Raw genomic sequence first — 21,170 nt, 5'->3', positions numbered from 1 at the left:
ATCCTCTGAGCTGTATGCAAGTGCACCATATTTCCTTTCAGATTAATGCAAAAAGGATTAATTTCCTTCTATACTGTATCGTCATTTCCTTGTAATTCCCATGTCCTGTACTTTCACTGCTTCAGAGAACAATTACCTGTCAGGCTGTTAAAAAAAAAGGAAATTGATACCAACACTTCCAAAAATCTAATCAGAAAACTACTAGCAGGGTTGAGTGCTACACTTGCAGACGCAGCCATGAATATTAAGCAAAGTACCTTCTCCTGGAAAACAGTACCCTTATGTGTTTCTCAGTGCAGTTTGGTGTCAGAGCTCAGGAAAGTGAAGAGTCCCATGACAGCCATTGATACTTCCACTAACACATGTTGGATTTCAGTGAGGGCCTCCTTACATGACCTATAAGGAGAAGAAGCCAACCTTTCCAGTGTGTGGAAAGGGCAGTGTCACCCCTCAGCCATTCAGATGGACAGCTGTTCACATGGTACTTCATTCAGATAGGGTGTTTGTTGTGGTGTTGTGAAAGCACAGTGCTCTCACTCAGGGATTTCAAGGGTGGTCTTCAGTGTAACACACTTAACTACTCTTTGCTCACAGGTGTTTTACCTTGCATTGTATCTTCTCTTCTTTCATAGTGCTGACTATTTCTGTATTCATAGCCGAATTGAGTAACAAAAGAGCTTGGAGTAGTGAACTCTGATGGCTCATCATTCTGAGGAGGAAAAAACGCTACTTGTGTCAGAAGCATGAGTTGCACTGAAATGAAGATGTGGGTCCTTGAGCTTGTTTTTCTCCATTTAAAAGAAACCCACATTAATAGTTCCTGAAAATTGCCAGCAGAAGAATTCCTTTGGATGCTGAGCTTTCCAAGTTATACCAATAACAACCATAAGTGATCATCAGGAACTAAGCATTACCAAAATAAAGGATTACATTTAATGTAGTCATCAAGTGACAATTAGTCTGATCACTGAGGGTAACATGAAGAATTAAACAGAAGGATGTGAATCAGCACTTACTGTCACTGAAAGTCCATGCATACAGATAGTTGCTCCATTCTCCTTGGGACCTGGTGTTCACCCGTACCCTGCACATGTACTGCTGTCTAGGCTCAAGATCTTTAATGATCAAGGTGGACATATTTCCTGGCACTTGAGTAATAACACTGCTCTCGTCACCGTTGTCATTCACGCTCTTCCTTTCCACTTCAACACGAATATCATCCTCTGTCCTCAGTGTTAAGGGATGCCATGACAAATTCAGTGATGTCATACTTTTTGGAAAGAGAGTGATACCTTCTGGTGGAGGAAGACCTTGGAAAAGCCACAGTGAAACAGGGAACAAGATTTCATGTCTGGTATCTAAGGTAAAATAGGGGTACAGTTAATCCCAACCACTTGCCCCATTTTGGGGTGACATAGGGTAATTCTCTCAGCCATCCCACATAATTTGGCTGAAGTTACATCTAAAAGATGTTGATAGTCCCATAGAATCTTAGCAACAGATGATGTGCCAATAAAATGGCATCTTCAATGAGCTGGTGTTGCAGATGCACTTTTTAGATGTGAGAAGCCAACAGTTGTTGTCTTGCTAGATAGGTCCTGGTGCCATCCTCATTTATTCTGTATGTCTGTATTCAGTTTATTTAGTTTGGGATCTCTATCCTAAATGAACTAAAAACTTTCTGGCTTACTAAAACATCTTCAGTTTTAAAGTAAATTAATCTAACACTAAGAGGAAGAACTGCAAAAAAGTGATTCTTATCTCCAACTTTGTTGCATAGCCAGACAAAATATAAAATTTTTGTTTTCCTAGATCCCTCATCTCTAAATCAGGGAAAATAATAACTCTGCCTTTTTCCAGTTTTCTTCACCTCTGTTTTTTGATTTGGTTTTTTTTTTTCTTTTCCTTCTCTTTTTTTTTTTTGTTTTTTCTTTTGTTTTAAATATCCGTTTGCCTGAGATTCTTTTAAAAGAGTCTACAAAGTTTTCAAGTGCAACTTTCTTTGCTCAAGTGAAAGTGTTATGACAGAAATCAGGGAACAGACAGCAGAGAAAAAGAGCTGAAATACCCCATTTGTGAGAAACCATGGTGATCTCTTACCAAGTGCAGCTGTTGTGAAGCTGGCCTGTGGTCCAGGATGGCCTTCCCCACCTTCCCCTTGCCGACTCAGCTGAACACAGAACTGATACTCAGTTTTGGGTTCCAGATTGTCCAGTCTTTTAGTTGTGCCTTTTACTGACAATAAAAGTCAAAAGTAAGTAAAGCCATGTCCATGTTGAAATATGTTATGGAAGAAAATGTTTGGAACATTCAAGTTAAGATGCACAGGCTCCTTTTTTTGTTGTTGTTCTTGATTCAGTTGGATTAGCTAATTAGAAGTATAAAATAATTATTTTTAAGTTGAGCTCCATCCCCATCCAAAGGTTGCTTCTGCCATTCTTTCAGGACAAAGCAATACTGGTTGCTTAGTCAATGTCCTTTCTGTACCCAGATCTTGGGTTGTACTGATTTAGTAACAACTGTTGTTAAATGTCCTGAAATGTTTCCTGTAGTATTTTAGGCTATGCATAAAAAGCATAGCTGGAGGAGGTCATCTAATTCATAAGCAGATTTCATTTTGCCTATACCATTACTGATAAATATTTTGGTAAGTTTGGTAAGTTTGTCTCACTAGGGCCACAAGGAACACAATGCAGATGGTAGATGCCCCAGCATGTCTCCATACTGCCCACTGCTTTTGAAAATCTTCCATTTACATGGAAGTTTAAAACAGCTGGGCCCAATACTGAGTACACTTAATCCTAAGGAGGGAAGGGAAAACCTTTTGTTCCTGAAGTGAATATACACTTTTAACAACCATGTAACACATCCACACGAGCATTATGTGTAGTGATAAGCAGTCACACACCCAGTCACAAAAGGTTTAATTGCTATGCATTGTAGAGTCTTTTGAGGCTAATCAAGAACAGAAACACATGACGTTTCAGTTGGTAGGTGAAGTTTGTCTTTAAGGGAATTAAAGAACATCCTTTTACCTTCCACAGACATCCAGGACTGATAACGGTTCGCTGGCTTGTACAGAAGTTTTGTTGACACAACAGGTCCATCTCCATTGTGTAACTCAGCATTGATATCAATTATGAGAAAATTATGTCCTCTGTCAGTCAGCCTCGGGGCATACTGTGGCACAGGAGGAACTGAACAAGAATGCATGTATTAAACTAATCTTTTAGCTCCCTATATCAGTAAGACTATGGTTATTCCTAGATCTGTAGGAAAATGAAGGTACTCTTCAAAACTCTCATAAAATAGATGGGGCTTTATGCGTTAAGGCTGACAGTTAAGATACTTTAAAAAAAAGCTTGGGTGCTCTTTCAAACCTTATCATCACACTTATTCTTTCAATATACATAATTATTATGTTACTTATAATGGGTTTCTGTTCATATTCCAACTGTAAATATTTATTCAGGCATTTTCCAGCAGTACAGAGAACAGAAAGGTCAGACATGCTAGAGTATAAAGCTATGCTTAAAATTAGAGAGACAGGGACACTTGAAGAAAGCTTTTACCTTTGACTGTAACTTGAAATGGTTTCTCTGCCATTCCTGCTACTGTCTGCACACTGCAAACCCAAGTTCCTGTATCGCCAGGCAAGACTCGATTTATTCTAAACATGGCTTCAGAACGATTACTGGTAGAAATTTCATCAGGCTGAAATGACAAAAGATGTACAGGACCTGAAAAATTTGGGCGTTTTGGAGTATTCCAATGATGCTTTGAGTTTAGTGATATCTGTAAAAAGGATCTATAATGGTCAACTTCATATTTTCAAATGTGCTGAAAAGCTCATGGGGTACCCCAGAATACCAAAATTTCATATTATGCTTGAAAACCATAGTATGCATTATCTACAGATAAAGTCAGTATAAACATTATAAATAGCAGAAAGCAATTGATCAGGAGCCTACCCTCAGGACAGTTCCATCTTGCTTCAAGAGTTTGAATTCTTCAGATTTAGGAAGTGGCATCCCTGTTGCTATACACAATGGCTTGAACTCGACACCAGAATTGAGTTCCACAGGATCTAGTAAGTTTATTATCTGAGGCGAAAGATCTGCTGAACCTACAGAAAATATATAGTAGAATATCACCCTTCCAACAGACATCTTAAAAGACAGGTTTAGGTGCGCAGGCAGTGTAGGTGTCTGGTTCTGTCTTCCCTCACATGGGCATATGCAGGAATCACACTTCACAAAGTCAACATTTTTACATCATTTTATATATAATGTGAGAAGGAGCAAGCCCTGTGTTCACTCTTCTTTCTTTTTCTAATTCTTCTCCTCTCTTTGTTGTTGACATTTTAAGCACAAACAGTCTAGCCATGGCAAAATCATGCACATATTTTGTTCTGAATGTACAGTACCCACTTGCTCTCTGTTTTGACTGTTTGTAATACCAGATAGATCTCAACAGTATAATTTGGTTGGTTGGATCAGAGCTTATTTCTCTATTTGGTTTTGTTCTTGAAAAGTTTCGCAAATCAGCAGTGGATTTGTCACTTTATTTATCTAGCTAAAATAATAAATGCTGAGTGCATCTTAGAGAATACCTTGCCTGAATCCAATGAGACAAGGTGTGTTCAGCTTTGTAAACTGAAATTTCTCCCAGAGAGACAGAGCAATTTTAAACTCTGGTGTTGTCTTAATGTCTCAGTCATTACTTTCAGGTCATGAAGCTCTTGGTACAGGCATGTATGCAGCCAACTAAGAGGTAGGTAACAGTAAAATACCATGAGTTTATAGAAAACGCTGGATGTGCAGCTTCTGTCAGGGATTAATGTTAAGATAATCAAGTCCTATGGAGTAAAGCTTGAAAATCTAATGGTATTGTCCTAATAAATGCAACATATAGGTCAGAGGCTCAAAAATACTGTATTGAAATGAGGCTGTAGAAAAGTGTCTGCACCCCTGGAAAGTAGTGGGTGGAACAAGAATACCAGCCTGGAATGGTAATGCTGTGCAAGCATTGAAATCTGTTTTAGTTACACTGGGAACAACCATTTAGTACCTTACTTTACCTTTTTTTTCACATTGTGGACCATGCCATCCGAAGGAGCAGATGCAGCCCTTAAATCTGTCGCATGTTCCTCGATTGTGGCAATTACATTTGAGTTTGCAATCTGACCCATAAAACCCAGGTTTGCATTCTGCAAGTACATATGTTGCAGTTAGTGCAAAGGTGCTAAATGTCTTCCAGTATTTTTCAGTCTCATTACAGAAAAAAGCTTTTCACATGACTGTGAAATATATAATCTATTACTCTTCTCTGTTGATTCCCTTCTGTATTTCCTGTGTGCAAAACATTAAGGATTCTCCCATTCTTTTTTTTTTCGCTATACCTTTATCACATTCCAGTCCCATCCATCCTGTGGCACAAGAACAACCATATGGATCTGGTAGACAGAACATAAAGTTTCTGCAGCCATAATTTTCTTTGCAGGTCTCTTCACATGTTTTGCCAAATGTGTTGGCTCCGCAAGCTGTTGAAGGGAGAGAGGGAAAGAATAACCCAACAGCATTGTCCATGAAAGAGTTAGTGCTTCTAATGATGCTGCATTAGACAAGAGAAAACATGAGTTTAAATTAAAAATAGCACTTTGATCATTCAAATATATTAACAACCACAGCAACTTAAGCCACAGTTGTTCTAATAGTCAAGTACAGGCAGCAGAATCAATTTTCTCACTGTGAGGATCTGTCAGCCAAGCACCCTTGCTTTAGGGTGGGGACACAGATTCAGCAATAAATTGTGCTTATGAGCCTTTCTAATGTAAAATGGACAATCAGTGCAATGAAACCCAAATGTTCTTAGTGGTGAGTGCACATCATACTGCTGATGTCAAGGTTTTGCTTCTATGATAAGAGCAGTGCTATGCTGGAGTGTTCTGAGTGCCAACTATTCCAACAGCTTAGCTGTAGTATTTTCAGTGCTGAAATTAAGTCAAATAAAAGGATACATACTTAGCAATGAACACAAAAGATGCTTGGAGAAGTCAAAACAATGTGATGCCAACTCTAATTTTTCCAGAATCCAAACTACTTGCCACACCCACAGATTTGCACAAACAGATACGTACACTGTTGATGTCCCTACAGAGACAAAGCATCCTGTGAGCACATTAGAAGCTTCTTCAGAAGCAGCCAGGGAATCTCTAGCATATTTCCTAGTGCAAATGTATTCTTAAGTTGTCCACTATGCACTTAAGTTAGTCAGCACCACTGACCATACTCATTTCAAGGGAGTCATAGCACAGCCCAGATTGGAAGTGACCTGAAAAGATCATCTGGTCCAGCCTTTTGTGAGAAAAGGAGCCTAGGAGATATTAGGTAGCATACTGTCCAAGTGCATATTGATCAAGAAGTGTTGGAAACATTCATCATCCCTAGCAAAATAATATCTACTAGGAGAAGAAGAAAAAGAGAGAAATTAAATCACAGCTGCAAGAACAGCCAGAACTTCATGATTCATCTTACCCAAATCTGTCCTGTCTCTAGCACCAGCTGTAAATGCTGCAGCTTTCAAGTGTAAAACCAGGTACTCCATATGATTCTTCCCTCAATAATATGCCAATTCTTTTACTGAGAACAAATTAATAAGCAATTGCTGAAAATATTATTTACTTACCTTTCTCACATGTTTTTCCCATAAAACCTGGAGGACAGATGCATTCCCCAGTATCTTCATGACAAATGCCATTGTTTGTGCAGGAAGGGCAGTGGAAGCTACAGGAAGGGCCCCATTTCTCAGCTTCACATCCTTTCACGGAAAAATATAATGACATATTTGTTGTCTTCTTATTCAGTAACCCTTCAGGTTGTAATATTCTTTTTAGAGCAAACAGTAAAATTCATAAAAGTACAAAATATATGGAACCCCACATGCCAGTCAACTGGACCATTGTCGTTATTAAGGTAGCAGTAACTTCAAAATCCTAGTTTGGGGCATTAACATTTATTTATTCACAACTCCTGGAACTGTCGTGTAGATATTCATGAATGAAATATGTATTACCATCATAAATATTTTCTTTACAATGTGAGATACTTGAACAGCTATTTTTTCACATAAATTTTATATTTTATATATTTTCACATATATTTTATATTTCCAAGTTAACAGAATATAATTTTCTATATATCTGATGGGCACAGCAGCAAAGTATGTAAAATGTTTGCTGGAAAATATCCCAATTCATTCTTTCATCCAGTAGGAAGTGAACCTTAAGAGCTAATTAAAACTAAGGTAATTTGTGAAGTTATAATAATGTATGCTAAAGATGGTGAACCTTAGATAAGTGAGCTTTGGATATAACCCACCACAGAGGACAGGGAGACCCAGTGAAGAATTACCTCCTTTATTCATTTGTGGTGTTTGAAAAGCTGAGATGCTGACAAAAGAGCTAGCTGTCCTGGCAATAGCTAAAATGAGCTCAACTGAAATCTGACAGGGTGATTTTTTTTCCTCTCAGCTGTTGACATCAATATCAGCTTTTACCAAAGGCCCTTGGTACAAAACTTTCTTCTGACATAATCTGATAGCAGCAAATGTCAAGAAAGATTTTGGTCTTTATTTGGGCACAATGTGTTTCATTTCAGATTAATTTTTACTTTTAATTAATAATCATCCCCACACATTAATGGAACTTACGTCTTACAATAAGCCTCGTGTAAGCAGAAGTAAAAAGGTTTCCTCCTATATATCTGGCAGAGTAAACCCCTGCATCCTGTGGCTGAACTTGAGGATAGGAGACTTCCAGTTCTCCTGGCACTTCATGCCTGGGCACAGAGTGGATGAAGGAGCCTGAGGAAGGAGCACATAGATACCATAGACAGATGTCATTCACCCTCTAAATAAAGACATGAGCTTGCATTGGTAACTGAAGGACAGCTGGGGCAAGCTAAGCAGCAGAATCTTTTTTTTAATTAACTATGAATTTTCTGACAACTCTAGCTACACTGGTTTTCCATAACTGGAGAAGTGCAAGTGAAAAGGAAGAGAGATCTTGAGGAGATTTAGTAGATAAACAGGACAAACAACTTCACACTCAGATTTGATAAGAGCTTAGTGGTTAAAAGTGTTAATTTTGTTTCTTGGTCTTTTCTCTATCTTTTCTTCCCAGATTTAACAGATTTCTGTTTCTTCCAGGTTTTTTACCAAAGACCATTTTTTTTTTATTCTAAGATTGTTGTTCTTGGTCATACATGTTTGTTAAATTAGGCAATAGTATTTAGTCTTCTTCCATCCCTCTGGGTCACCAAGTAACAACATTTGAACACTGCTTGCTGTCAAAGAGAAGCTGCATCCATTGAACTGTAGGACCCCCAGGAAGCTTTCCACTCCAGTCTGTTAGAGCAAGGCTGCTGCAGTAGATTGATGCCAGGTCCAGCTAGATCTCACTAAAATATTTGTGCACATGCTCATCCACACTGTACAAAGTCATCCACCAATATACCCACACAGCACAACTGTGATTTTATGACTACTGCATGTCCATATGACACTCACTAAAATAGCTTAGGTTGGAAGGAGTCTGAAAGATCATTCAGTTTCAAACCCCCTGCCATGTGCTGGGACACGTTGCACTAGATCAGGTTGCTGAGGGCCCCATCCAATCTGCCTTGAACACTTCCAGGGATTAGTAATGAGTAACCAACATTTCTATGGGCAGCTTGTTCTAACAATTTATTACACTCACATACAAAAATTTCTTTCTTGTACCTGATCAAAACACACCCTTTTTTCAGATTAAAGCCACTCCCCATTGTCTTGTCACTGTCAAAAGTCCCTCTCCAGGTTTCCTTCAGCTCCCATTAGTACTGGAAGGCTGCTATGGAGGTCCCCCTCTGCACTTCTCTTCTCCGGGCTGCAAATCCCAACTTGCTCACATTAACAACCCAGACAGTCTGATCCTGTTCTGATTCACAAGCTCGCATGGCTGAATGACCTTTACCAATGGTACTGTCATGAATCAAACTGTTCTCATCTTCTGCATTCCCTTACAGTCACACTGAAAATGCAACAACATTTTTCCCTTTTTCCCCTTTTTTTACTTTTCTTAAATTATTTAGAAGGTAAACAGCATCAGGTAGGACCTCTGCTGTCTGTGACCATGTATACTATGAATTTGACTGTTGTCAAATTTCAGGCAGCCTAGAAACATAGAACTTTGCTGAGGCTCATAACCAAAACAGGAGAAAGACTGTGGGTCACTTTTGTCCATGACAGAACATGACAATCATTCTCCATGAAAACAGAGCTAAATTAAAAGAACAAATAATTAAAGGGATTTGTTTTGAAACTGTGGGGCTTTTTCAAGTATCTTTTGGGTTACAAACTGCATAAAAAACTTGACAACAAAGCGTTAAGAAAGCCTTATTCTTGCAATCTGCTAAGCAAGGCTCAAATCTTATGACTTGTTTTCCAAGATGCTAGGCCAGTGTCTTAAAGCAACCCTGTTTAGCAGAACCATTTCTTTGTCTGGACAGCCATTGTGAGATTCAGCAGGGGGGAAGCAGTACTTGAAGCAACTGAAGAGAAAGACTGCAACAGCTAAATATAGTAGAAGCCTTTTCTCTTCTTTTCCAGTCCTGTATCAGGACTTCTCAGAAATATTGTTTCAACATCAACATCAGCTGGAAAACATGACCTACTGTCCAGAGGCAATCTGAGATTTTTTGCTGCATTTCCAGATGGAATTGCAGCTAAGGGAGTACCATAATGTAAACAGTCCTGCTCCAATATCTCATCTGGCTCTTTTCTGAGAAACTGGTGATAAGTGATCACAGAATTTTCCTAGGGACCCTTTAATGACAAGTGACAGCAAACTTGTCTGCTGTGCTCTGACACAGCTAAGTCTCTGAAGTCCAAAGAAACAGGTATTTGTGAAAATCTACTTTGCCTATTGCATCTTTAAAAGACACCTTTTATTTAACTCTTCCAGCCTGTTGAGGTGCTCCAGGTAATCAGTAACTGGGTTGAGGCTGACTCACTACATGAGTTCTTTTGCAGTGTGATGACACTTCCTTACCTAATCCAGCTCTATTGACTCCCTGTTTCCTGGTGGCTCACTGTAAGCTAGACTGTCAAAGATGGAGCAGAATATCACAGGTGCTTCCCACAATCATAATTTATAGTGGTTTAACAATTTGATTGTGAAGGAACTGTAAGTTATAGTTACCTCTATTTTTGTATTTTTCTACAGAAGGTAGATAGCAACTTCACATATCTCTAAGCGTCAAGCAGGAGCAATACACAGGTAAACAGTGAATACATATCATTTAGGTGCCATGCTAGATAGATACAAGATTTGGTGTTACAAAATGACAAAATTTACAACCTGACTAACTCTTGTAGTTGAATGAGATAAGCACTAGATTTTGTTTACAGTTTGTTCTTTCTAGTAGCAGAGTATTGGTGATTAATTTGTTAGCTTGAAGGGCATTGTAGAAGGTAAATGGCCTTTAAAAGCCTTCTGAAGAATGCCAGGTATCACTTGAAAAACTGTAGAAATGCAATTAAAGGTACTCTAACTGGGCTTTCACAATGGCCCAGAAAAAAAACCAAAGAGAATCTAAAAACAACCAGGCAAATATATGAAGGGATGTAGAAGGAAATCAAAACTTAAAACAGAAAACAAAGCTGAGATATAAACAGAGGACTGAGCATTTTGGTGGAAGAGAAACAGGTCAGATCAACATACTGGCTATGGAAATTCACCTCTTTAGGAAACATTAAATGTATGAGGAATGATGCCTGCTACAGCTGTACAGCAGGGCATCAGCAGCCATAACTTTAAAAGACTTACTTGGCCCTCAACTAAAACAATTATAGCAGAAAGAGAAAAGACAATAAAGATTGAATACCATTCTTGTAGATCACTGCATCTTCCTCTTTTGACACCATTCTGATGAAGGAGATGTTCACATGCTCTCCCTTATTTGCTGTAACAGTTAATGCCACTGGGTGGAACGAAGCTGAAAACAGAAGTATGTGATAAATAGCAGTTACTGTCTCTGGTCTCTGGCCTCATAGCTGAGAATGGTTTGCAGCAGGAGCCTCACTCAAATTTTGACACCTCAATTTCTTTAGAGCATAAAGTGATTCTTTACCATCAGCAGCCTCAATCTATGCTCTGGCAAATACAGAGGACTTGCCTATACCCTGGAACAGCAGACTGCCCCTAGAACCTGAGGCATGAAAAATATAATTCGCTTCTGGCTAACTAGAAACAGTTTCTATCTAGGAGCTCCAACTGGCTGTAAAACCCTTTCCAAAGTTTCTTCATCTCTTAAGACATTTTTAAAGCAGACTGGAAAAAGTATGGACATTATACTGTAGGGAACAAGCTGTCACTGGCAAATAAATATCTAAGGTGATTTAAGTTCTCTTCTGCTTAAAGTTTATAATGCAGAACTGTGAGATAGTTCAGGAGACCGCAATCATGCAGGGCTGGGAAGAGGTGTGGTAGATGTAGTAGGTCTGTGTTTGTGCTAGTTCACCAAATTCTGGAAATACAGAGTGTGTAGGATTGAACTAAGAACCAAAGGAAAAAGTCATATTCACAGGCTGTGGTACTTCTACCAAAATAGTCTCACCTGAAAATATGGCTTATTGAAAATAAAAATTCTGTGTGAGAGACTTGTGTAGATCAACCAGTTTTCCAGCAGGGAAATTAAAATTCATTTTTCTGCTTAAACAGAAAGGAACTTTTATACATTTTTTTTTTAGGTCTTGATTTAAACAAAAAGAAAGCAGTAGATAAAATTATTTTCACAACATTTCTGTCTATTTCTTATCAGTACATCAGAAAATAACTAGGGAAGGGACAGAAAAAACTCAAGAAAAAGCTCTTTCTTGAAATGGCAGCTTTAATGAAACTAGTGAAATGGTAATTTTAATTACCACATTATGTTGAAACAAGCCAGAAGTTAAGAATGCTTCCTTTCATTTACTTGGAAAATTCAAAGGGAAAGTTGTGAAGTGTTTTAAGGACAAATTCAGGTTTTCAGGCCATTTTTTGCTCTAAGGGTTTATGCCATAACTGTCATTTATATGTCCTATGGAAAAAAAAACTCTTCTAGAATTAGCCAAATTGACCAATGTCTTGGTTTTGGACTGGGCACATTGCCAGTGCCTCCATAAAAACACATCCACGTAGTGCCTACTGTGAGATGTGACCAGAAACAGAGCAAGCAAACACCAATTTAGGAATAAAAGGAAAAAAAAACTTTATTAACACACACACACACACACACACACACAAAGAACAGAATGGAAATCTTTCAAACACATTTCTCCTCCCCCTCTCAACCCACATTACAACATACAATACAAATTCCAATCTTCCTTCAGTCCCCATCTCTCAGGTGTTAATTCTCAGTCCATTATCCTTCTTCTAACAATCAATACATTCTATTAAAGAGGAAGGAGTCTTCTCCTTGTGCCATTTCTTGACTAACCCCTTTCCATATTCCATGCTCTCACCATGGAAATGGACCAGAAGATTGCTTTTGGGGTTTCTCTTTTTAAGGATACTTTGGTCAGTTCCACAAAACGACAGTCTCTCCATTTTTGGGATAACAAAATCCCCCCCATTTCCCCCGGGGCAAGGGCTTCACGACAGAAATCCTCTCATTTCTGATTTCTGCCTACCACTACTCTTCACTGCCTTTCTTGGGTGTGAGCCATTGCTTTCCCCCCAAAACCGCAGTCTCTGTGTTACAATAGAAAGTTAGTCCGTCCACAGCCGAAAAAAAAACTGCTCCTCCGTTTATCTCTTCCCAAGTAAATTCTTCTCATTAACTCCACTACTCCCTACTCACACAAACCTCTCATTTCACTTGTCCATTTCTTCTTGTTCTTATCTCTGTCCTCCGGGAGGATCAACGTCTGGAAGGTTTCCATCGTGAAGGAAAAAAAGTTAAAATCATCTCTAGGTGCCGGACTCTCTTCTCACTCTTGGCCGACTTCCAGGAGCTGCCCGGCGCGTCTTATCTCTTTTCTCTCTTCTCTCTCTCCAAGATCCAAAGCCTCCGGCCTAGCTCACGGCGCCTCGTGGCCTTTTCCCCTCCCCCACCCGGCCTACAGCCGGAGGGGGAGAGAGAACTGACCTGATCCCTTTGCTGACCGACAAGCAAGAGAGCGTCACTTCCTGGGAGTTCTACCTTTATACCCTGTGTTCTCAGAGGCGGAACCATCTCCTCATTGGTCCAAACAGGTGCCAATATTCACACCTGAGCCCCCACTGGGCTAACCACTGTCTCCAAAAAAAACCACTTCCAAACCACGACAACCTCCTAAGTATCAAGCAGCTCCTTACCTGACTGAGAATTTGATACCTCTGTACTTTCCGTTTTAGAGCATTCAGGGGAATGATGTATTGATTTAAAACAATCCCTTTGCTCTATCTAGATTTGAAGTTTTTTAGCCTTAAGTGTTCCTCCTATGCAAGTTCCTTCATGTAAGTCCATCTATCTTTGTTTTTCCTTCTGCTGCCACCTGCCTCCCCAGCCAGGTGAGTGGGACTTTTCTGACATAAGACCCACCTGAGTTTCAACTAAAAGGAATCCTTGAAGACCCATTCATGCTCCTAGACAGCTCTGCATTTTCAGAGGTTCCATTTCACAGCAAATATTTTCAAATATTTATTTCACATAAAAAACAAATGTTTTTAAGGAGCATATATGCAAGTTAACATAAATTGTTAGACAACTTATTAATAATAAAAAAATCCCTTTATCTAGAAGCACGCCTCCTTTCTTGGTTTATTTTCACAAAACTGTCGATAAAATATCCTTTGGTTCATACCAAAGGATTGATATGAAATTGGAGAAATTGAATTTCTCCAATTTATAGAAAAATAATTTGGAGTTTGTGGCTGGCTAAAATTTGGTGGGAAAGAAATACACAGAGATTGGATCAGAAAGCAGAGAAAAAATTATGAAGTAACTTTCTGTCATATTTTATATGTAACAGAGATGTAAAAAATGAGCAGACAGATGCTATATCAAAGTTTCTATGAGGCAAATATTATGCCAGTACCTCCACAACATTATTTTGCAAAATCTGAGGGAGTAAAAAGGATGATATTCTTGCAATAAAAGAAAAAACACTTTGATATTTTCATTACAAAATAGAATTTTAAGTTAAAAATAAAAATGTTTTTATCACATGATGTAAAATTAAAGAAAGAAAATCTGAGTAAGAATGAAGACATTTTTATCAATCCAAGCCAACTTCTCTCCTAGGATATTATTTCCTTGAAAATTTTGACATTTTAATGTTTTATTTATAGTTGGAAACAAGACAACTATCAAAAATACACAATTCTTTGCAGGATGGAATTTCCATCCCCTGCACAGTTCTAGTGGTTATACTCTGAGACTCTGCCACATGTTTTCATTGCTTTGTAAGTTATATACAATTGATTTCAGCAGGAGTCTTCCTGCTTCACATTAGGTACATGCTTTTGTCACTTTACCTAAACATTAGTATCTACACTTACATCTTAGAGAAACAGAAAATTCTAATATGGAATGATGAACTAAGTTTTCATTAGTTTCTAATGAACTAGTTCAGGCAACAAAAACTGAAAGGAATTCCAGATTACTGTCTGCTTTCAAGTTAGAACTTATTTATTAGTAACAAATGCATAGTGAAAAACCATTATGTATTTAAGAAAAAAAAACTGAACAGCTTTTGCAAAAAATTAATTGTTAACTACAAATGATCCTAAGGGGTTTCATTGCAGTCCTTTTTGGACCAAATTTAGTGAGACAATGCTAATTGTTTTAACAAGATATTGAACTTTTTTATTTCCCTCTACTTTTCTTTGCATGTTAGGCTAAACCACAAGACTTTTCTACAGGGTATTGTTGCAATGGAAAGGAATGCACATTCCCTGTTGGGCTCAGCTCCAATGTATTTTTAGATTGTGACTTGTATTACATGATTTCACATCTCAAGTGTGCCAATTCCTTATAGAGACATAACAAACTGAGCTGCAGGACAAGTGCCATAATACTCTACTGCTAGCATTTTCCATTATTGTCCCTTTGACAGCTCTATAGTTGAGTTTCTGTGGGGAAAACTCAATCACATATATGAAAACAAACATTTATTGTGTAGAGAAATGGAATAAATTGTATTTGACTAGAAGGAGAATGCTCTGTGGTGTTTTATTCTAGAGATGTGTACTTACACAGAATAAGGATCACTTCCCATAAGTAGAAAAAGCATAAACTGTTCCCTCTCATTGAATGTATGAATATTGCATGTGTAACTATAATGTTTCAATATAAAGAATCCAGGAGAATGTACTTGTTACTTTCAGAATAGCAGATAGTAAAATAAATCAGGAAAATGAACCTGTTTCCATACTACACAGCAAAACTCTTCACTATATGTTCATATTTTATAATAGGTATATAATCAGGGAGATGGCAGCTCCCACTGAGTCAGTAGGGCTACCAAAATGATTAATGCTTAGTGAGTGTTTCACCAGCTTATTGCCAGGAGGATGCAAAACAGTGTCTGGGTTTCCAGAAGTGCTGCTTCTTCCTTTGACTTTGGTGTCTCCAATGGGAAACTGCACATTTCACCTCAATTTTCGCTGCTGAAGAACATATTCTGCCTTTAAAAATTATGAAGACAACAACAAGGGTATCTGGAAAAAAGTCTGTTTTCCAGATACATATGCTTTGACAAACCCCACAATCTTTCCTTAACCTCTTTCTTCACTTTCTGTGCACTTTAATAGCTATGAGAATTTCTGATGTACCTCTCCCTTACCCATGAGATTAATCCCTAATCAGATTTGATTATATGCTCTCACTGAGGATTTGCTAGCTTGAATGTTGTTAGTGAAAACTTTTGCAGATAAAATCTGAGAGAGGTATTCAAACCTAGAAATAAATCCAAAACATCTACCAGCTACTGGTGTGAATGCTACTTCTGTTTAGAGCAACATCTGTCACAAAAAAAGACTTCAGAATTTGATTACTTAAAATTCTCTGCTCCTAGGCCCACAGATACCAAATGGAAAGAACTGATCGATTCAGAGGACATTCTTCCTCCCATGCACATTGCACTACAACAGTTAGAAATGTGCTCAGCTTGCTGGCAGACTGCCACAGGCAGGGTCACATTGACATTCCATAGACTATTATCTTATCTCCTCCTCACTGCACCCTCCTTCGAAACAATGGAGTTGTCAGTCTGCATCTGCAGATCTTTCTTGGTGACCAATCCAACCCTTCAAACACCACATTTGGTCAGAGAAAACATAAGCCAAAGAAAAATGTATATGTCTTACTTAACTTGCTTCCAACCTACCCATGTTCAAGGAAATAATAATGGGCACTAGTTGCAGATCTTACAACTGAAAAAAATTTCCTTTTTTAAATTTGTTATGTAATTTCAGGAGATACCTACAACAAAAATTGCTCTTACTAAAATCTTATAAAGAAAGATTAAAATTGTCGAGCGTCCTTACAGACCAGTTGCCATGGCACAAAACATTAGCAGTACAGTAAAATCTATTTTAAATTATCTTCAGCTTTGAAAATGTGATTTGCTGCAGAAAATTACTCTAAATTTCTTGTGTCTTTCTGTATTTGATGGTGATCTGTGCTTTGGAAATTGTCCCAGAAGTCTAATGATGTCCAGAAACAAGAGAAATTTTGAACACACAGAAATGCAATGTAATGGACCTTAGAAATCTCACCTTTTGTCCTACTATATCCCTGCACATTTGCTTTTACTATTGTACATAGCCTAAAACCAAAATCAAATGAATAGTGAAATCTGTAGTGGATTATGTGATAACCTTCTCATATTTTGGAAAATGTCTCTGGACTTCCTTTCCAGGGCTGAGAGGGATGCTTTTTTTTTTTTTTTTTTTTTTTTCACATTGACACAGACTATGCAAATCCAGTGCTGCTGATCTGTGTTTTCTGTGTTTTTACTAAACCTTAGGCAAGGCAATTATTTTCTGGGCTCAGGTTGCCGATTTACTTAAGATAGATAGAAAAGTGATGCTTACCTATGTACATCTCAGACCTGTCAAACTTTAAAAATGGAAGCTTATTTGAAATCAATTGTCTGGCATGCAAGAAACCCAGTGCAGGAGTTGCCACATATGTTATTCTATGGGGTCAGTGAGGCCATTTGAATTGCTGACTTTGTGTTCCTGGCAGTAGCCAGATGCAGGCAGAATACTTAGAGATGTCTGACTAACTTCCACAAGGAAATGACTAGCACCTAGTACCAACCAGTTTCTCTCCACTGCAGAAAATAAAAAAAAAAAGCCCTGAACCAAGACCATTTTTATTGACTCAGGACTGCCTTGCCTGGTCTGGGACCATGTTTGTGCCCACTTGTGTCAACCAGGGGTAGCTGCCAGTCTGCAAGCAGTGCCATGGCAAATTCAGATCTGACCACTATACTGTACCTCCCAGTGGCATCTTCATGGTATGTATCCTTGTCACCTCATCCTTGAGTTTCCCTTCACAGTAATATGCTCCAATAGTTTCACTGGCCTGTTCCCTCTTCCACACCACTGTTTTGGCTGCTGCTCTCTTGGAATCTTCATTAACTTCCAGTGGTTCTCGGTGCTGGTTTGCCACATCCTCCTGGTCCCGGCCTATCGTGATAGACTCACGGGAACGCCACTTGGAAGTGACACATATAAGTGACGTCTCGGAGTTGCCCACCAGAGGGAAGGAATTGATCAGTATGAGGTCCAGTGCCGCTTCTACTTTACCTAAAAAAAAAAAAAAAAACATCAAATGAAAAAAAATTTTACTGTGGAATATTATGTGGCAAATCAAATCCCCAGGTAAGATGTCGCCCAGTGCTCAGGGTTTCTCTGGCAGGTGCTGTGCAGAGTATTCATGCAAAACTGGATGAACACAGATTAATTATTCTGCTACAATGACTTAAGGGTTTGTTTTTATGACACAAACAGATGGAATTTTCTCTTCTTAGAAAAGGCAGTATGTCTTGCAAACATGTTGAATTTCTTTAAAGAGCTGTTGTAGAAGCCCAAGGAAAACCATGGGTTGCCAAAGCAGATAGATCCGTGTATATTAGACATGCACATAAATGCCTCAAGTACTGTGCTTTTCTGGTAACAGAATTGGTGAACAATAAGGTTGTCAGTTCAATAGTGTTTCCTCAATCTCCTTCACATGGATTTAGTACATATGAACCAATGTAAAGCAATTATGAGTTCAGTTATAGGAGATTGTAGCACTTTGAACATTTGGGGTATTTATTTGCAGCTGTTTTATGATTTTGGACTAATGATTTTATAGTCAATCACATTAAATATTTGAAGACCTAACAGACACTGACAAGACCCATGGCACAAAGCAACTTGTGCAAAAACAAAGAGCAAGTTGGCGCCGCTAGTTAAGTGAGGTCAGGTTTAAATCACTCAAAATTGCTTCTTTTGATCAATAGGACTGCCAGAAACACAGAGAGGTGAAAGTTTCTTTGAAAATTAGAGATACCAGCCTAATTAAAATATCCTCTAGCAGAGTGTCACAGTTTTAGCTGTTCAAATGTGCATAGTTGGAGGGAAATTCAGCTCTCCTATAATGAACAATTGGCAAATAATAGGCATTTCCCTTTATTTTTTAAGTTCAGGATAAGGAGAAGGGAAACACTAACATTTTTTCCAGCTGAAACAGGAAGAATAATTGATTTCTTTTATTCATCACATCTATTTTCCTGATTTGGATACAAGTATATTTTGTATTTACATAGAGAGACCTAATATTTAGCACCGGTCAGCTTCCAAATGTTCTCTGATGGGAAGGAAGGGGTATAGTCTTAGATAAGAAAGGTCAAAAGGTCGCAGTGCTGACTGCAGTCTTTGCGTGTGTCTCTGCAGTGCTCTGGGCCAAGGGAGGAGGTCCTCCTCTGCTTTCAATGCAAGCAACCACTCTGGGGACTGAAGTATCTTGACAGCACATTGACACTCACCACACCAAACCAGTCTTCCACGGCCGCCACCCTTTCATGTGCCAGCCCAGATAATCTGCAGTTACATAATGGAGAAACCAAAACTTCTGGAAACGTTGCAGCCAACATTAAAGTAAATATTGCATAAACGTGCAGGTCAGTAAAGTCAGTTCATCCTGCTGCACATTGCAAACATTAATCCTTTGAACAAATTAAAGAGGTATGTGAAAGAAATGAGGCCAATTCACACATTCATTTTATGGGACATTTGTCTCAAGGCTCTTAGTTTCATATGGGGAACATTTGTGCTTTTACTATGGATCTGATGCATCAGCCAAAGGTCAATACAGCTCAACAATCATCAGCACTGAGAGAAGCTTCGGTTTAGATCAGCAAGGATTACATGCCGGGTAGAGATATTCTCAAAATCACAAACTGCAAGATCCTGGTTTTTGCGAAGCTCAGAATCAAATCTGGATTCAAATTCTGTGACTTGACATGACTTTCTGCACTGGGGTCAGGCCCAGTGTTAGAAAGCAGAAGTGAAATGTTTTTTTCTGCCCGGCATCCACAGGCCACAGAGCTACAGCTGCCTTTCCAATACAAAGATATGAGCCCAAGGGCTGGTGTCCTTCACAGGACAGCTGGTCACCCAGGGCTCCAGTTCTATTTTCCCTAGCATTTCTCCATTCTTCTGACTTCCACCAAAGATTGAAAGGTGAAAAAACCACCTCTTTCCTCCCCTGCATCTCAACCTTTTAATACTCTGAGAAAAAAGCAGTAGGAGAGGCCTGAATTTTGAGGACCAGTTTTCATGCTACCTTTGATCCATGTGCAAAGCAACATTCTACAAAATTCTGGGTATTTGCTGCATAATTTTTTCCTTGTAATAAAGTCAGGCAATAAAGGCGTAGAACAAGGAGACATATTGCTTTTTTAAACTTGAGAATATTCTGGGTGAATCAAAATCTAGCCACCAGTGAATGGATAGTGTTCTGATTTACTGTTTAAAGATAGGTGGCTTTTTGTCATATTAAACACTGCAGGGTAGCCCAGACACCTCAATGAGGCAGATGGAACACAGATGGAGTTTCTTACAGAGATGGAGAAACATAAGAATTTTCTGCCTCTAAAAGGAATTTATATCTATGCAAATATGGAATTATATGTCAAACATGACTTTGCAGCTAAGGTTTCATGGCAGGAATATATTGCAAGCAGAAATTAAAATAGTGAAAGTTTTGCACTAAGAAAAGCTATGCTTGAGGTATTATTTGAAAAGAAAAAAAAGGCATTTTAGCAATATAAAGCCTTGGAGATGATAGCAATGTTTTCTTTGACTCCACTTGGTGGGGATTCATACAGCATCTCTTTATGACAATGCAATTTCAAATAAAACAACTGCTCTTGCTAGAAAGTTACTTATCTAGTCTGGCAAAATTTAGGTCAACCATGTCCTAGATGTTAATGAAGGTTTTGAGTATGTAAGAACCAAATAAGGCAACAGAATTTAGCTCTGAGAAAATGACAAAAAAATAGAGAGAGGAAGCAGCCTATCTCAGCAGCAGGGACAATCCTCTGTGCTGCCTGGAAAAAGTCTTTTCACTCCTGCCCTGTTTCTCAAAGAACAGATCTTGTCAGGAAGGCAATTTGCTGTGTGTGCAAATAGATTTTGAGAAGAGAAAGAGCTTGCAGAAGGCTAATGCTGTAAATGGGAAATATCATGCAAGGAAGACCCGTTGCCAAGTATTTATGACACATCACTCGCTGTGATGCAGTGCTTTGAGTCTTTCCAGCACAGTGAAAATGGCATCCTCTCTAGACATTTAAATAACAGCTCACTGACTATAGCCCAGGCAGCAGAATAAACTAAGGGAAACACTTACAGTTCCTCCTAGCCCAAGCCCACTCCAAATTACAGGATTGTCCTCTCTCTTGCTGGGTGATACTCAGCTGCATCTTTCACATCTTTTCTCGTACAGATTTCTGCTGCCCAGAGAGCTAATTGTATCCTGTGCTGCATCCAAGGCAGTGCAGCCAGTAGGGCAAGGGAGGGGATTCTGCCCCTCTGGTCCGGTGAGAGGGGAACCCTGCATCCAGCTCTGGAGTCCCAAGGCAGGAAGGACATAGACCTGTAGAAA

The 21,170-nt window shown here is 38.8% G+C and overlaps 1 protein-coding gene across 5 annotated transcripts in view; it reads right to left on the bottom strand.

Moving 5' to 3' along the window:
* TEK (TEK receptor tyrosine kinase) overlaps positions 1-21,170 on the bottom strand; it is a 40,249-nt gene that overhangs the window by 10,219 nt on the left and 8,860 nt on the right. For 2 of the 5 annotated variants that reach the window (XM_018921577.3, XM_018921576.3), the window contains exons 2-13: positions 17,513-17,824; positions 10,926-11,036; positions 7,711-7,863; positions 6,688-6,819; positions 6,024-6,152; positions 5,402-5,542; positions 5,081-5,209; positions 3,972-4,126; positions 3,573-3,714; positions 3,036-3,197; positions 2,101-2,235; positions 1,017-1,310 (exon numbers count right to left, since the gene is read on the bottom strand). In XM_018921577.3, coding sequence (XP_018777122.1) covers positions 1,017-1,310; positions 2,101-2,235; positions 3,036-3,197; positions 3,573-3,714; positions 3,972-4,126; positions 5,081-5,209; positions 5,402-5,542; positions 6,024-6,152; positions 6,688-6,819; positions 7,711-7,863; positions 10,926-11,036; positions 17,513-17,824 — 1,995 coding nt within the window. Of the gene's footprint in view, positions 1-1,016; positions 1,311-2,100; positions 2,236-3,035; positions 3,198-3,572; positions 3,715-3,971; positions 4,127-5,080; positions 5,210-5,401; positions 5,543-6,023; positions 6,153-6,687; positions 6,820-7,710; positions 7,864-10,925; positions 11,037-12,890; positions 16,961-17,512; positions 17,825-21,170 lie in introns of those variants that run through there. The other 3 variants (XM_050986963.1, XM_018921578.3, XM_009096769.4) reach the window with 3 other exon arrangements.

This window comes from Serinus canaria, chromosome Z (assembly GCF_022539315.1).
Source record: "Serinus canaria isolate serCan28SL12 chromosome Z, serCan2020, whole genome shotgun sequence".
NCBI classification, from domain to species: domain Eukaryota; kingdom Metazoa; phylum Chordata; class Aves; order Passeriformes; family Fringillidae; genus Serinus; species Serinus canaria.
Note: the sequence above shows the minus strand (reverse complement) of the source record. Positions and strands in the feature narration are given on the sequence as shown.